Source organism: Microcebus murinus, chromosome 2 (assembly GCF_040939455.1).
Source record: "Microcebus murinus isolate Inina chromosome 2, M.murinus_Inina_mat1.0, whole genome shotgun sequence".
Classification (NCBI taxonomy): Eukaryota; Metazoa; Chordata; class Mammalia; order Primates; family Cheirogaleidae; genus Microcebus; species Microcebus murinus.
Window position 1 is genome coordinate 15,776,069 of NC_134105.1, and position 14,640 is coordinate 15,790,708.

Sequence of the window (14,640 nt, forward strand, 5' to 3'; positions counted from 1 at the left end):
GAAAAATCGTCCCCCTATTTCTCCACATTGCGTGTCCCAGGTTGCTTTGCTGTGGGTGACATAAGGCAAACAGTGGCTGTTGGGATCATCAAGACCATGGAGAAAACAGCAGCTACTGGTGGCAGAGTCACCAAGGTGGCCATGAAAGTGGCCAAGAAGTGAGTGGTGGCCACTCAGGTAGAGCCACCCCTGGGAAGAGGAGCTTGAGGAGAAGCCTAGAACTGTTCTTCTCTTGCCTGAACTATCCTAAACCTGCTCCCACCGACATGGTTTTCTTTGGAGGCAACAGAATAAAGCACAGCAAGTCTCTCTGCCTCTGCCTCTCCTGCCCTCTGTCTCAAGCAAGCAGGAGGCAGGAGGGATACTGGGAGTGCAGGTGCAAGAACCAGACAGCTGGGGCATGAGGAGGAGAAGGTGTGGAGGGGAACCCTGGGGCGGGTCTGGGCCCTGGCCTGGTTGATCAGCTCCTAGAACAGGACTGGACTCAGGTTACACTGCCTGACTTAAATAGTCTTAAAAGTTACTAAACTTCTGGCTGGGCGTGGTGGCTCACGCCTGTAATCCTAGCACTCCGGGAGCCTTGCGTGGGAGGATCACTTGAGCTCAGGAGTTCAAGACCAGCCTGAGCAAGAGCAAGACACTGTCTCTACTAGAAATAGAAAAAAAAAAAATTAGCTGGGCAGCTAAAAATAGAAGAAATTAGCCAGGTGTGGTGGTGAGCACCCGTAGTCCCAGCTACTCAAGAAGTTGAGGCAGGAGGATCACTTGAGCCCAGGAGTTTGAGGTTGCTGTGAGCTAGGCTGATGCCATGGCACTCTAGCCTGTGCAATGGAGCGAGACTCTGTCTCAAACAAATAAAAAAAGCTTCTACACAACCAGTTACAGATTCCTTTGTTCCTTCTCCACTCCCACTGCTCCACTTGACCAGCCTTAAAAAAAAAAAAGCTTCTAAACTTCTGTCTGTCTGCCTGTCTGCCCATCTGTAAAATGGGAAAGCAATAGTATATTGCAGATGGCTGTGCAGAGATGTTGAAGGTTGAGTGAGTTGGTACCTGGTGGGCACAGGAAATTAGCTGTTAATTAGCTGCTGTCATTAACATGGTGTGGGTATGGGAGCCAAGGAAGAGCTATTATGGGGAAATCTGTCTGAAGAAAAGCTGGGGTGGGGAATGAGCCTGAGCTTTGGAAGATGTGCTCAGTTTTATATCTTTGAGGTACCTGTTTCCCCAAGTTATTTTAACATTACTGTGACAATTTCAGAGTTACAGAAAAGTTGCAAGAAGTCCCACATGTCCTTCGCCCAGAGTCCCCAAATGTTAAATTTACCACTTTTGTTTTATCCTTTCCCCTCTAAATCTGTTTTGTTCTGGACCATTTGAGAGTGAGCTGCAGATGTGATGTCCCTTGACCCCAAACACTGAATGAATGTGTATTTGTTTTTTTCCCTTCTTTTCTTTTCTTTTCTTTTCTTTTCTTTTCTTTCTTTTCTTTTCTTTCTTTCTTTTTTTTTTTTTTTGAGACAGAGTCCTGTTCTGTCACCTGGGCCAGAGTGCCGTGGCGTCAGCCTAGCTCACAGCAACCTCAGACTCCTGGGCTCAAGTCTTCCTCCCTCTTCAGACTCCTGAGTAGCTGGGACTATAGGCACATGCCAATACACCTGGCTAATTTTTTTATTTTTAGTAGAGATGGGGTCTTGCTCTTGCTTAATCTGATCCTGAACTCCTGACCTCAAGTAATCCTGCCACCTCGGCCTCCCAGAGTGCTGGGATTATAGGCGAGAGCCACCACGCCCGGCCTATATGTGTATTTCTTAAACACTAGGACATTCTCTTATATAACCAAGATCCAGTAAGCAGAATAAGGGTGTTCTCCACTTGACCAGCCTTAAAAAAAAAAAAAAAGAATAAGGGTGTTAACATACATTCCTGGAACCAATGAACCTTAGTCAAATTTTGTCAATTGTCCCAATAACATGCTTTATAGCAAAAGAAAACCCAGCACCATGTGTTGCATTCGGTTGCCTCTTTATCCAGGATTTGAAGCAGCAATGTGCTGGCCAATGGCTGCTTGATGAGGATGCTCAAAGGAGGGGCCTATTCCTTTCGCTCCATCAGCCCAGCTTCCCAGAAGGGCCCTCTTGGCCCTCTGCATGAAACCAGAAGTGCTGGGGCTTCTACCTCCCTTGTGGGGATTAGAGAAGGGAATTACGGCAGCAGGAGGGGCTTGGCTACTTCTCTGCCAAAGCCTGATATGGTCTCCTTTTTCCCTTTGTTTCTGTTACAGAAACTGGCTGACTCAAGGCCAGCTACTGCAGCATGTGGGTCCTTGTCCCCCATTCTTGGGTCCTGCTGCTGAGGACTCAGTGTAAACCAGGAGGCCCTGTGATTGTCTGGGGTTGTTGAAGTCCTTTTTTCTCAGACTAATCTGCAAGCCATCTTTGTTCCTGCAGGATGGCCCTCTCTTGATTATACGCCATCTCTAACACTTTGAAGGGGGGTGTTGCTTGGATATGGTATATTTATATTAGTAACAAGAGTAACAGTTTATTTCAGGCTTACCATGTGCTTAACACAATGACCTCATTTAATTCTCACAATCTTATGAGATATAGGTACCCATTTTACAGATAAGGAAAACTGAGGCTGAAAGAGTTCTAATTATAGGTCGAGCATCCCTAACCCAAAAATCCAAAATCTGAAATCCTCCAAAGTCAGATTTTTTTGAGCACCAACATGAAGCCACAAGTGGAACATTCCACACTTGACCTCATGTGACAGGTCACAGTCCAAACGCAGGCACGCTACAGTTTATTCAACATCCCCAAGGGAAAAAAGACCCTCCAATCCCCCTTCAGCTGTGGTATAACTTTTCCAATCATACTGAGATTAAGCCACAAAAGCCCGCCCATGAAGGTAACAAAATGGCACGTGTGCAGGCCAGATGCACCAATGGCAAGTTCCCTGGGGTGCCCCACATGGGGCCAAGACCTATGTGCATTACTCGCTGTGGGTTTTTTTGCTTATTCTCTGCTATGCTGTAAAGATATTGTTGAAAATGTCAAAAAGGCCTGCAAGGCCAGGTGCTAACACCTCTAATCCTAGCACTCTGGGAGGACTGCTTGAGGTCAGGAGATCGAGACCAGCCTGAACAAGAGCGAGACCCCGTCTCTACTAAAACTAGAAAAATTAGCCAGGTGTGCTGGTGCACACCTGTAGTCCCAGCTACTGAGGAGGTGGAGGCAGGAGGATCCTGCCTTGGCTCCACGTGGGGCACCCCAGGAGGATCCCTTGAGCCCAGGAGTTTGAGGTTGCAGTGAGCTATGATCACACCATGGCACTCCAGCAGGAGTGACAGAGCAAGACTCTGTCTCAAAAAAAAAAAAAGGCCTGTTGATAACCCTGTGGGTAACAGCGATAAGAAAAGGAGGAAGCATTTATCTTATTATTATTATTCCCAAATCTCAGCATCTCAGCATTTATGTTTATCGCACCGAAAGTCAAGCCGTTGGAGAAAGTGGGCAGCAGCATGTGAAATGTCTCACAGAAGAGTGCGGTGACCTGAGGAAACAGAAGGGTAAAGTGTTGAAGTTCTATGCTGTAAGTGCTGAACGGAAGTTAATGAAAAACAGAAAATGCATAAAGCTAAAAATGAAGATCTCAATTGCATACTGAAAGAGTGGATCCATTGGCATAGCAATGATCACATGCCTCTTAATGCTATGTCAGTCATGAAACAAGACCTATCACTGTGAACTGAAAATTGAAAGGAACTGTGAATATTCAACAAGCCAATTGCAGAAATTTAAGAAAAGACATGGCATTAAATTTTTAAAGACTTGTGATAAAGCATCTGCTGATCTTTGTTTTTTCATTTTGGAGACAGAGTCTCACTCTGTTGCCTGGGCTGGCGTGCTGTGGCATCAGCCTAGCTCACAGCAGCCTCAAACTTCTGGGCTCAATCAATCCTCCTGCCTCAGCCTCCTGAGTAGTTGGGACTATAGGCATGTGCCACCATGTGCAGCTAATTTTTTCTATATATTTTTAATTGTCCAGCTAATTTGTTTCTATTTTTAGTAGAGTTGGGGGTCTCACTCTTGCTCAGGCTGGTCTTGAACTCCTGACCTCGAGCGATCTTCCCGCCTTGGCCTCCAAGAGTGCAGGGATTACAGGTGTGAGCCACTGCACCTGCCCAGGAGGAAACATTTTTAAAAGCCACTAGCAGAATGCATCTTCATCCCTAAAGGGGCCCTCCTCCTGGTCACTCAACTACTCCTGATGTTTCTTCTTACATAAAAAGATAAAATACAGTGTCCAGTAACCTTTTAATCAAAACAATATTGTAGGTGGAGACTGAAAGCCCGCTGTTGTTGGCTATTGCTGTTGTTTAACAGCTGATGCAGGTATTCTGGTGATGCTACTGTGTGTTTCTTAGTTACCCTGAACACACATTTTTTCACCATATTAATGGTACACCATATGTTTTACTATTAAGTACTTAAGTGTGAATAAGTGTAAGAAAATGATTGTGTATCAGTAGCATATAAATTTAGACTCAGGAATGATGGTGATGCAAAACATCCACAGACTGTCCACATGGGTGGCTGAGACAGCGGCATGTTTGCTTTGGTTCAATGTACACAGGCTTTCCTTCATGCACAAAATTATTAAAAATGTTGTATACAATTACCTTGAGGCCATGTGTATAGGAGTATATGAAACATAAATGAATTTTGTGTTTAGACTTGCGTCCCATCCCCAAGACACCTCATTATGTATATGCAAATATTCCAAAATCCAAAACACCCCTGGTCCCAGGCATTTCAGATTAGGGATACTGAACCTGTAGTAACTTGCTCAAGGTCATTTAGCTATTAGCTGGCCAAGACAAGACCACATCCACCTGTCTTCACAGCTCAGCACTCAAGCCACCACTCTGTTGGATTTATATACATTCTATTTGTTTACATTGTTACAGAATAAATTTGCACGATAACCTGCATAATTGATTTAATTGTGTCGTTTTGGCAGTCTCATCACGCGAGAACCACTAGGTCCTGATACTGTGTAGGAAAGGAGAATGTCAATGGGGTCGGGAAACTCAGACGTGCCAGTTCAGCGAGCTGTCTGTCGAAAACTATTTTTGGAAACCTAAGTCCGGGTCGTCAGCCGCGTGGCCTGCAGTTGCTAGCAAGATCCACAAGGGGGAAGCCAACGCACTGCTCCGGGCCAGACGCGCCTCTCTCTCTCTCACGTCGCTGGTGAGCCTGGGAAAAGATCCCGCCTCCTGACCCATAAGGCTCTGGGTCGGAAGTTTCACTCTCTCTTCCTGTTTCCCATCATGGCGGTGAGTAACTAGGGCTTAGGTTTGCTTTCTTTCATCCGTCGCCATCCACGGCCTGCCGAACCTGAGGTGGCTACCTCGCCCGCGGGCCGAGAGGATGGAGCCCGTGATGCCAGCCGGACCGAAACTGGCAGAGCCGTGCGGGTCGAGGGCGCGGGGCTGGACGCTGTCGTCTCCTCCCGTCCTCCTAGGAGCGGGCTCGGGTCAGCTGCCCAGAGGGTTTAGCGGCTTGGCCCGCGGGGCCGCAGCGTGGGCAAATGGAACGAACGGAAGGTTTGGGACACCGTCTCAAGGCCTTTCCCCGGTCCCTCGAACTTAGGCTTGCCCGGTGCTAGGGAATCGCAGCCGCTTACTCTGCTTAAGGAAGGCGCCAGCCCGCGGACAGCTTCCGAACCGGGTGCAGGACGTCGCCTAACCACGTGTGTCCTCAGCAGTTCAATTCTGTTCTCCCCCTTTCCTCCTTAATCTGAGTTATAATGGGGGCGCTCTTCGTTACCTACACATTGAGCCCCTGGGGTTCATCCTCAGTGTCCGTAACTTTAACACTCACTATTTGTCCTGCATTTCACTTCACCTGTGCGCGCAAGAAGAGCCCGAGCTCACTTTTTCCTTGATCCCTCCCAGGTAAATACGGTGATACGTACTTCATCCTTAGGTCTTCCTTTACGATTTGAAATGAGCAGAAGTAAATATGCTGTGGAAATGAAAAATAATAAGAACGCTGGATTCTCAACTGTGACGGGTTCTTGAGTGTGTTGATTGCGCTTCCTTGTTGCAGCAGGATCAAGGTGAAAAGGAGAACCCCATGCGGGAACTTCGCATCCGCAAGCTCTGCCTCAACATCTGTGTTGGGGAGAGTGGAGACAGACTGACCCGGGCAGCTAAGGTGTTGGAGCAGCTCACAGGCCAGACTCCTGTGTTTTCCAAAGGTGAGTAGTGGCAGAGATGGCCACTTTGTTTGCACGATCGTTTCTTAATTAACCAGCAGTCAAGCCTGTGTAAGTGATAATTGGCATCCCTTTAAACTCATGAGCCAACCTTTTGAGATTGGAATGTGGAGTTGGAATACCAGATTGTATGTGAGCAGTCTTTAAGACTGGCCCAAGTAAAGATTTTTTCAACTAGGATATTAACAGCTGTGACCTTGGCGTGGAAATTAATCTCTCAGGGCCTAACCTGTAAAATAGGAGTAGCAGGCCAGGTGTGGTGGCTCAGGTCTGTAATTCTAGCACTCTGGGAGGCTGAGGCGGGAGGGTTACTTGAGCTCAGGAGTTTGACACCAGCCTGAGCAGAATGGAGACCCCGTCTCCTAAAAATAGAAAAATTAGCCGGGCATCATGGCATGTGCCTGTGGTTCCAGCTACTTGGGAGGCGGGAGGATTGCTTGAACCCAGGATTTTGAGGTTGCTGTGAGCTAGGTTGATACCATGGCACTCTACTCAGGGCTACAGAGTGAGACTGTCTCCAAATATATATGTACTGCAAATACATATACACAGAGAGAGAGATAGCAGGATGCATAAGGTTTTAGCAGATGTTAGCTGTTATCAGTGTTTTGTTTTCTTTAGAACACAGTGATCTTAGTTGCCTCTTTGGCCTACTCTGATTGTGAAGTTGCCCTTCCTGAGACTTAGCACTATGACTTAAGAGTTCTTAATTGCTGAAGTATGGTTGGGTGACTGGGTATTAGGAAGTGTTTTCTGTGCTGTAGATCAGCAGTCCCCAACCTTTTGGGCACCAGGGACTGGTTTCATGGAAGACAATTTTTCCACAGCTGTGGTGGGGGGCTGGGAGAACAAGCAAAGCTCAGGTAATGATGGGGAGCGGCTGTAAATACAGATGAAGCTTCACTCAACACCTGTGTGCACCCCCTTTCCTAAGTTTCTAACAGGCCATGGACTGGTACTAGGGGTTGGGGAGTGCATCTGTAGGTGAAGTTGATTAATCAGCATAGATGACACTGGTTAGAACATCACTGCTTTGACTATGAGTGTGGGTGGATACTTAATGTCACTTTAAGTCTGGAGATGGTATTCTGGGGAAGAGGTGAGTACAGTGGGAGTATGACAACCCTGACTCCTTGTACTCCCCTGTCTGCAGCTAGATACACTGTCAGATCCTTTGGCATCAGGAGAAATGAGAAGATTGCAGTCCACTGCACAGTCAGAGGGGCCAAGGCAGAAGAAATCCTGGAGAAAGGTCTAAAGGTGAGGCTCATCCCTGCCTGGGGTGATATTGGTGCTCTGTGTATTTAAGCTTTTAAAAGGCTTTTCAGTACTCAAGGTGAAACTATATTCTTTCTTTGGTGGTTTGAAAGATGTCTGAGAGTCATTTTAAAGCCTTTGCTTTCTCTGGGTTTTTTTGTTTTTTGCCCTTTGGAAATTGGGAACGTTCCTGGAAATCCGTAGTTGGGATGCAGTTTGGTGTAATGAGGAAATCAGAACCCAGCCAAGCTACACTGAATTGTATTTTTGCTCTGGGGTGCTGAATGTTGCCAGTTGAGGTAGTTATTTGGGGGAGAAGTAAAGATGACAAGGAATGTTACTGCTGCATTTTTCTTCCCAGGTGCGAGAATATGAATTAAGAAAAAATAACTTCTCAGATACTGGAAACTTTGGATTTGGGATCCAGGAACACATCGATCTGGGAATCAAATATGATCCAAGCATTGGTATCTACGGCCTGGACTTCTATGTGGTATGGATATTTAGTCTTTTCCCACTCCTGCTTTATGAGGAGAGGGGAATCTCTATTCCTTTGTTTTGTATGTGCTATCTTGATGTTTAATGTTGGATTGAAGCTTTAAGTATTGTGTGCTGTGTGTTCTCCTCCTTGGGAAGATGTGCCTTATATGTGGGAAGTGTAGGGGTATAGCACTGAACAAGATGGACAGGGCTTGTTACTGTGACGCTAATGGTCCCGTATCTGTAAAGCCACCAGCATGGCTTAAAGGTGGATGAAGGAAACTGTTCATCCAGCTGGTGATTTGAAAATTTTTGGAGAAGTAGTATTGGTGCTCTGTTTGGCCCGTGGGTTGGCTGCACTAAGGCTGCTCTTCCTTCAAACCTCCTTCCCTTAGACCCTAGAGGTGTGGCATTTAGCCAGAGGACATAGAAACAGGTTTGGGTGGTATGGTGGTTTGCTCAGGATGGGGATTTTTAATGTAGAAGTGACCATTTGTGTTACTGCAGCATTTTGGTCCAACCATAAAGCTAAATAGCCAAAACCAGAAGTCCTGACTAGTATGGAACCTGAAAGACAGTGGCATCCTCATTAGATTTGAATGTCCAAGCCGTAATGAGAACTGGTTACTCACAGGGCATTTGGGGGCATATTTGTGTGTATGTTTCTCAGTTTTAAGTTTTGTATAATACACATATGCACATGTTGCAATAGATTTGTGTTTTATTTATTTTTAATATGAAGTATGGGGGTGGCAAGGAGATGGTTCAATTTCCTTTTTCCTTTCAATTTCCTTTTTTTTTTTAAGAGATAGAATCTCACTTTGTTGCCCTGGGTAGAGTGCAGTGTCCTTATCACTACACTCTTAAACTCCAGGGCTCAGGGGAACCTCCTGCCTTAGCCTTCTGAGTAGCTGGGGCGAAAGGCGAGTGCCATGAGGCCTGGCTGATTTTTCTATTTTTAGTAGAGATGGGGGTCTTGCTATTATTGCCCAGGCTGGTGTCGAACTCCTAGCCACCTCCTGCCTCAGCCTCCCTGAGTGCTAGGAATATAGACATGAGCCACTATGCCTCATCAATATTCTTTCGATTTTTAAATGTTAGTTTTAAAAACAAATGTGCCTTGGGCTGGGCACAGTAGCTCACACCTATAATCCTAGCACTCTGGGAGGCCAACACAGGAGGATTGTTTGAGCTCAGGAGTTCAAGACCAGCCTGAGCAAGAGTGAGACCCCATCTCTACTAAAAAATAGAAAGACATTAGCTGGACATCTAAAAGTATATAGAAAAAATTAGTCGGGCATGGTGGTGCGTGCCTGTAGTCTCAGCTACTTGGGAGACTGAGGCAGAAGGCTCGAGCCCAGGAGTTTGAGGTTGCTGTGAGCTAGGCTGATGCCATGGCACTCTAGCCAGGGCAACAGAGTGAGACTCTGTCTGGAAAAAAAAAAAATGTGCTTTGGAGATTGGGGAGCGGTAGTGGAGGATCCTCAGCACCAATGGGAAGGAGGGAGGAAGATGCTGAACTTTCCGGCCTCCAGAGCAAATCTATAGTATGGCCATGTGACTAGAATGCTGATGACAGTTTTGTCAGAGGCTGAGACCATTGGTCTTGCTCCAGATTCCATGGGCTACCAGGTGACTCTTGATCAATTTCTAATGTATGAGTTTGTCCATCTGCTCCTGACTCTGAGCTGGCTAGGTGACTGTTGGTTATTCCTGGGACAGGTGCTGGGTAGGCCAGGTTTCAGCATCGCAGACAAGAAGCGCAGGACAGGCTGCATTGGGGCCAAACACAGAATCAGCAAAGAGGAGGCCATGCGCTGGTTCCAGCAGAAGGTAACGCTGATTGATTTATCTCAAGTGAGGTGGTGGTGTGCAGTGTTGTGAATAGAGTTGGGGTTTGGGGATGCAAAATACAGTACTGTTTGATGAGTAGCTTCTTTAAAGATAGAATAATGGGCAACCTGGCAAGTGGGGGCTTCCAGGGTTGGTGGTTTAAAAGAATGTCCAGAACTAGGGCTTTAAACGGACTTCCCTTTTCTCAGGTTATAGTGGAGTTGAGCACAGTGTTACAGTTGTTAAAACCAGCCAGCTTCCTGTTTATTCCAGAAAGGATATGGGATTCAGAGTTCAAGTTCATGTATCAGATTTGAATTCTCAAATGTTAGCCATTGCTGCAATCTTTGTTGTTGCCTCGTGTTCTGAAAAAAATAAAATCTCTTCTCTTTCAGTATGATGGGATCATCCTTCCTGGCAAATAAATCCCCGTTTGTATTCAGAAGGCCAATAAAATAAGTTTTCAATGAAATGTACATTACCGTTGTGTGTTCTGTGAAAGGATCCTGGCCATATTCAAGTCCTTGGACCTCGAGCCTCTTAAAGCTTCGGTGGGAATAGCTGGTAACACCCCTGGCATCCTCTGATTGGATGCAGTGTTTCCTGGCAGATCCAAGTTTGAGCTTTGTAGCATTGCCTGATGTACCCTTGTTGGTGTTCTGTGGCGTGGTAGCACCATTTAAACTGATTTTAGAGGGGAGGGTGTGGTTGGGTTAGGGGTTTGAATTTAGAGCCTTGATTAAAGGCAGATTGCAGTGCTCCTGTGTTCCAGGATGATCCCCTCTATTCGTAATTCTGTTCTGTACTAGAAATTTTATTAGCACTGATGTGTAGTGAAGGAAACGCAGGCTTTAGTTTGATACTTGAGATTAAATTTTGACTTGACTGTTCAGACTCAGGTTTCAGGGCAGTCTTTGAGGCAAATTATCTGGATTTAATTCCCAGCCCTGCCCTTTATTAGCTATGTTACATTGAGTGAGTGTGAGTTACAAAGTAATTATTTTTTGAAGAGGGGCATGTGGAGGATGGTTCAGTTTCTTTCTTTTATTTATTTATTTATTTATTTATTTTTTTGATACTGTCTCACTGTTGCCCTGGGTAGAGTGCAAGTGGCATTTTCGGAGCTCACTGCAAACTCAAACTTCTGAGCTCAAGTAATCCTCCTGCCTCGGCCTCCAAAGTAGCTGGGACTACAGGCGCATGCTACCACACCTGGCTAATTTTTCTATATTTAGTAGAAACAAGGTCTCAGTCTTGTTCAGGCTGGTCTTGAACTCCTGAGCTCCAGCAATACTGCCTTGGCCTCCCAGAGTGGTAGGATTTATAGGCATGAGCCACCGTGCCAAGAGGGTTTCTGTTTGGGTATAAGAAATGTTAACTTTTACAGGTTTGCTTCCCTTTCATGTGAAAATTAAATTTATTGCCTGTAGTGATTTTCTAGATCTCACTGAAGCTGACATTTAGATGACATCATTTCTGTGACCATCAGACAAAAAACTTGGCCATTGTTCATTTTTAATATTGAGCACATGTTAATTCAGTCATTTCTGTGACCATCAGACAAAAAACTTGGCCATTGTTTATTTTTAATATTGAACGCATGTTAATTCAGTTTAATTTACTCATTGTGGGCTGGGCACAGTGGCTCACACCTATAATCCTAGCACTCTGGGAGGCCAAGGCGGGTGGATTGCTTGAGGTCAGGAGTTCGAAATCAGCCTGACCAAGAGCAAAACCCCGTCTCTACTAAAAATAGAAAGAAATTAATTGACCAACTAAAAATATATATTAAAAAAATTAGCCAGGCATGGTGGCACATGCCTGTAGTCCCAGCTACTGAGGAGGCTGAGGCAGTAGGATTGCTTGAGCCCTGGAGTTTGAGGTTGCTGTGAGCTAGGCTGACGCCACGGCACTCACTCTACCCAGGGCAACAAAGTGAGACTCTGTCTCAAAATGAATAAAATAATTTACTCATTGTGACAGTTCGGTTGTCCTTGGGCTACCTTTTCATTGCTATTATCGGGTTCTCTAATTTGTTTGCTTTGGGTGTTTTAAAACCTGGAGATTATAAGTCCTCTTAATCAGTGAGGTCAGACCTAGTTGGTTAAACGGGAGAATCATGGAGTATGTTGCTGTATACTTTTATTTCACTTAAAATATTACATGTATTGACTTCTCAGTCTTGTAATGTAGGGCTAGGGCACCATCTCATAAACAGAGTGAAGGAGTTTGATTCAGCTTCGATTTTATGGGGGGAAACTTGTTTTTTAACTTCTGAATTAAACACGTTTGAGAACAAACTCTGGATGAATAGATAGCTAACTAGTCTAGTGCCGGGTGCTAACTGCAGTGGGAAGCGGGTATTGCATTTTACAGAGATGGAACATTTATGTTATTTTCATCTGAATAAAGCATTTCAGAAATACAAAATGTAGAAAGTCCCTCTGATGCTACTCTACCAACCTTAACACTATTGTTAAGGCCTTTTGCTGTATATCTGGGTTTTTTTGTTTGTGTTGCTCTTTAATTTTTAATAATATAATCCTGCTGAACTTGGTTCTGTATTTGTGTACTCAGTTGAGTTGACTTCCATCTTAAAAAAATAGAACTGCCTGGTCTCTTGGCCCAGTAGAAAAAGTTCTGTTGGGAGTTGAGAGAACTAACTGGATTTGAGCCCTGGCTCTAACTAGCATTGAGATTTTGGGTAAGTCATGAAACGACTATGGGACTGAAGCAATTGGGGACATTTCCTAACTGGTTCAGAATAGCTTGTTCCTATTCTGGCTAGAAACTTGACTTCCAAGTAGATATCCCACTTGGGGTTTTAAGCCTTGGTGTTTGTGGTTGAGCTTGTAGCAAGTGGGTAGATAGGATCACCTGGGAGTTTGTTAGAACTCTTGGGGGACCCCCAACCTACTGAATTGGAATCTGACTTAATGAGAGCTACAGGTGGTTTGTATGCACACTAAAGTGTAGAGGCACTGCCCACAGCCTAATGTCAAAACAAGGGGGAGGACATGATATCCAACAAGATTTGTTTAATAAATTTAGTTGTATGAAGTTCTTAACTGTGTGGTTATTTCCTCATTTCTTCAGCTGCTACCCATGAAAATTTGGGAGTGGGTCATTGTTAGGTGACCCTCTGTCCCAGTGTCACAATTTTAGTTGCCTTTGGAATGAGGTAGTATCCCTAGCAAGCATCTATCTGTATCCCAGAAATACTGCCTTACTTTGCTGAATGAACGTTCTATTCCTGCAGCAAACCTCTAGGGCAGAGTTCTCTAGCTGGGGCAATATTGTCCAACCCCCATCCCTGGAGTATTTCAAAATTTGTAGGGGTGGGTTTTTTATTATCACAGTGACTGCTGTTGGCATTAGTGCGTGGAGGTCAGGGATGTTCCCACACAAATCAATAGATAACCTTAAGTGCTAAGGGGATTGATCACCATATAACTGAAGTAGGAGATCAGATCAAGCTCTTGGGGCCAGATCACAGTGAGTGCACGAGCAGCTTAACCTTTGGAGGCACTGGCTGCTGTGGAAAGGGGGATTGGAGCAGAAGCTGGGAAACCGATTAGGTTATTACACCACTGTGCTGGAGTATTTTCATCCATGTAAGATGGCCAAAGGACCAAAGGGGGAAGGTCAAAATTCAGGTAAGAGCAATCTAGAGATCTTTTTTTTTTTTTTTTTTTTTTTGAGACAGAGTCTCGCTTTGTTGTCCAGGCTAGAGTGAGTGCCGTGGCGTCAGCCTAGCTCACAGCAACCTCAAACTCCTGGGCTTGAGTGATCCTTCTGCCTCAGCCTCCCGAGTAGCTGGGACTACAGGCATGCGCCACCATGCCCGGCTAATTTTTTGTATATATTAGTTGGCCAATTAATTTCTTTCTATTTATAGTAGAGACGGGGTCTCGCTCTTGCTCAGGCTGGTTTCGAACTCCTGACCTTGAGCAATCCGCCCGCCTCGGCCTCCCAAGAGCTAGGATTACAGGCGTGAGCCACAGCGCCCGGCCAATCTAGAGATCTTTTTAAAGGTATGATCAAAACTTTTAAGTGTGTGTGTGTACCTACATGTATGTTGCTCTTTTGAGCTGTTGGAAAATAGTCCACAAGGATTGTTTGGATGCTAAATAACTAATAAAAAATCATACATGACCATAGCACTAAGGACAGTAGTTTCTCTTTCCACATTGGAAATGCTAAATAGCAGATGCAGCCAATGTATCTTCTAAGCATTTTTCTTTTTAATGTAGTTGAGAAGAAATCAGCTGTAGTTTTGTGCTTTTCATTTTAATTATGTTCTCATGTCATTACAGTGGCTACATAGTATTCCATTTGGAGAATGTATAGAACCCATTGCCTTATCTATGCAGTAGGTGCTAACTGTCTACTGTTCCAGTAGAGGCTCTTACCCTGTTTTGGCACACTGTCCAGGGAGTACCTGGAAGGTCCTTGCGAGGTATCTTACAACTGTTAGATGATGGGGTATAGTAGAAGGAACACACAGCAGGAGAAAAGTTATCCATGTTCTAATTTTTCTGCTTCCCCTGCTAGTGTTATGACCATGGGTAAGTAACATGGCAAGTTGCGGCCTTTCTGGCCCTCTAAAAGAGCCTGTTGGACTTTGTGTGTAACCCTTTATCTTTTGAATTTTATGCTTTTTTGCCTTAAGCTGCTTTGACTTGCAGCTTAACCACCCGCTGGTCCTAACCTGTTAAACTTAATGGGACTGCTGAGGTACTCCAGCCAGCTGGTGGGTGAAGACCAGAATGGTTGGCTGCCA

The 14,640-nt window shown here is 45.1% G+C and overlaps 2 protein-coding genes across 5 annotated transcripts in view; both read left to right on the plus strand.

Annotated features, from left to right (window-relative positions):
* RPL11 (ribosomal protein L11) overlaps nt 1–10,333 on the plus strand; it is a 484,397-nt gene extending 474,064 nt beyond the window's left edge. For 2 of the 4 annotated variants that reach the window (XM_075995002.1, XM_075994993.1), the window contains exons 2-7: nt 5,320–5,343; nt 6,122–6,269; nt 7,441–7,547; nt 7,906–8,037; nt 9,747–9,857; nt 10,253–10,333. In XM_075995002.1, coding sequence (XP_075851117.1) covers nt 5,338–5,343; nt 6,122–6,269; nt 7,441–7,547; nt 7,906–8,037; nt 9,747–9,857; nt 10,253–10,282 — 534 coding nt within the window. In that variant the 5' untranslated portion in view covers nt 5,320–5,337 and the 3' untranslated portion in view covers nt 10,283–10,333. Of the gene's footprint in view, nt 1–5,317; nt 5,344–6,118; nt 6,270–7,440; nt 7,548–7,905; nt 8,038–9,746; nt 9,858–10,252 lie in introns of all 4 variants that reach the window. The other 2 variants (XM_075994982.1, XM_075994986.1) reach the window with 2 other exon arrangements.
* The window catches only part of LYPLA2 (lysophospholipase 2), a 317,757-nt gene that overhangs the window by 225,946 nt on the left and 77,171 nt on the right, over nt 1–14,640 (plus strand). The window lies entirely within an intron of this gene.